Source organism: Chaetura pelagica, unplaced genomic scaffold (assembly GCF_000747805.2).
Source record: "Chaetura pelagica isolate M959 unplaced genomic scaffold, ChaPel_1.0 scaffold1063, whole genome shotgun sequence".
NCBI classification, from domain to species: domain Eukaryota; kingdom Metazoa; phylum Chordata; class Aves; order Apodiformes; family Apodidae; genus Chaetura; species Chaetura pelagica.
The window spans coordinates 31,275-32,247 of record NW_009952592.1 but is presented as its reverse complement, the minus strand read 5'-3'; the positions used below and the strand labels follow the sequence as shown (position 1 = coordinate 32,247).

The window sequence follows — 973 nt, the reverse complement described above, 5'->3', positions numbered from 1 at the left end:
CCCCCCGGGCTGGGGGGTAAGCGGGGCCCCCCGCGCCCACCGGGCCCCCCAAGCCCTCCCAGCAGACCAGAAGGCAGCAAATAAAACCCACGGCTTTAATGGGCCTGGGGAGATCGAGGAGCCCCGACGGGTGTCGAGGCCCGCCATGCCCCCGACACAAACAGGGTCCCCCCCACCCCCCTTCAGACCCACCTGCCGTGGGGGAAGGGGTGGGGGTGACAACTGAGACTCAGGAAATAAATAAAGGGTATGGGGGGGAACCAGGGTAATGGGGGGGTCCTGGGAGGGGCTGGTTTCCCAGGTCTGAGCCAGGGTCAGATTCCACCAAGTGCACTGAGTTCAGGGGGTCCTGTTGGGGACAGGACCCCCAGGTGTCCTATTTCCCCTCCACCAGCTGTGAGGCAGCCCAGGGAAACTGGGGAGCTGCAGGGGGCAGGAGTCCCTCCTATGTGCCACGGGGCTCGGGGTGGCTCTTGAGGGCATGGAACTTGAGGCCTTCAGGGCGCTCAAAGCGCCTCCCACAGCGCTCACAGGGGAAGGGGCGCAGCCCGGGACCCCCATGTCGCCTCATGTGCCACGTTAGGGAGGCACGTTGGCGGCAGCGGTACCCACAGATGTCACACCTGGGGGGGCAACACGACTGCATCACTGACCCTGCTGCACCCCCCTCAACACCCTCCCTGTCCCCCAGGGGGTCTCCCCGGTGCCATCTCCTCTCCCTCACTCACTGCAGGGGGGTCTCCCCGGTGTGTGTCCGCTTGTGAACCTCCAGGTGGTTCTTGCGTTTGAAGGATTTCCCGCAGGTCTCGCAGGTGAACTCCCGCACACCTGGGGAGGCGGACACAAGGGAGACACTGTGGGGTGGGAGGTGTCGGGGTGGGGGGGAGGACTGGGGATGCTGGGGAGACATGAGGGGCTCACCCGAACGGATGACCATGTGACGCCGCAGGTGGTTGGCCAAGTAAAACCTCCT

General features: G+C 65.6%; 2 protein-coding genes across 2 annotated transcripts in view; both read right to left on the bottom strand.

Annotated features, from left to right (window-relative positions):
* The window catches only part of ELAVL3 (ELAV like neuron-specific RNA binding protein 3), a 4,608-nt gene extending 4,461 nt beyond the window's left edge, over positions 1 to 147 (bottom strand). Inside the window, 1 exon segment of the mRNA XM_009993676.1 lies at positions 129 to 147. Coding sequence (XP_009991978.1) covers positions 129 to 147 — 19 coding nt within the window.
* A 298-nt stretch (positions 148 to 445) lies between these two features.
* Positions 446 to 973, bottom strand: part of ZNF653 (zinc finger protein 653) — a 1,378-nt gene continuing 850 nt past the window's right edge. The window contains exons 2-3 of the mRNA XM_009993674.1: positions 729 to 828; positions 446 to 623 (exon numbers count right to left, since the gene is read on the bottom strand). Coding sequence (XP_009991976.1) covers positions 446 to 623; positions 729 to 828 — 278 coding nt within the window. The remainder of the gene's footprint in view (positions 624 to 728; positions 829 to 973) is intronic.